General features: G+C 40.5%; 1 protein-coding gene across 1 annotated transcript; it reads left to right on the forward strand.

Annotated features, from left to right (window-relative positions):
* Window positions 1–26: 26 nt before the first annotated feature.
* CSUI_006317 (uncharacterized protein) lies at window positions 27–253 on the forward strand (the record flags this gene model as incomplete). Its single annotated transcript, XM_068066480.1, has 1 exon — window positions 27–253. A coding segment is annotated over exon 1 (138 nt), but the record flags the coding sequence as incomplete, so codon positions are not given.
* Between the last annotated feature and the right edge of the window lie 26 nt (window positions 254–279).

Consider the following 279-nt stretch of genomic DNA (forward strand, 5'->3'; position numbering starts at 1 on the left):
AGGAAGAAACAAGAAGAAAGAGAAGAGAAAGCGATGGAGAGAGGGGAGAAGGGAAGGATGAGAAGATAGATAGAGTCATTCTACAAAAGGACAAGAAGGAAAAGAAGAAGCATGAATGAAAGAGATGAAGATAAAACTTAAGGGGAATGATCGATTGCTTTCTCCTTTCTTTCGTGCATTCATTCTATCTATGTGTGGAGAGGGGAGACATAGAGGAGGAAAGGATCTTTCTCACTTCACACTTACCTCGGATATATCTCTCATCTACCTTCCATCTCT

The sequence above is a fragment of the Cystoisospora suis genome, assembly GCF_002600585.1.
Source record: "Cystoisospora suis strain Wien I chromosome Unknown contig_3171, whole genome shotgun sequence".
NCBI classification, from domain to species: domain Eukaryota; phylum Apicomplexa; class Conoidasida; order Eucoccidiorida; family Sarcocystidae; genus Cystoisospora; species Cystoisospora suis.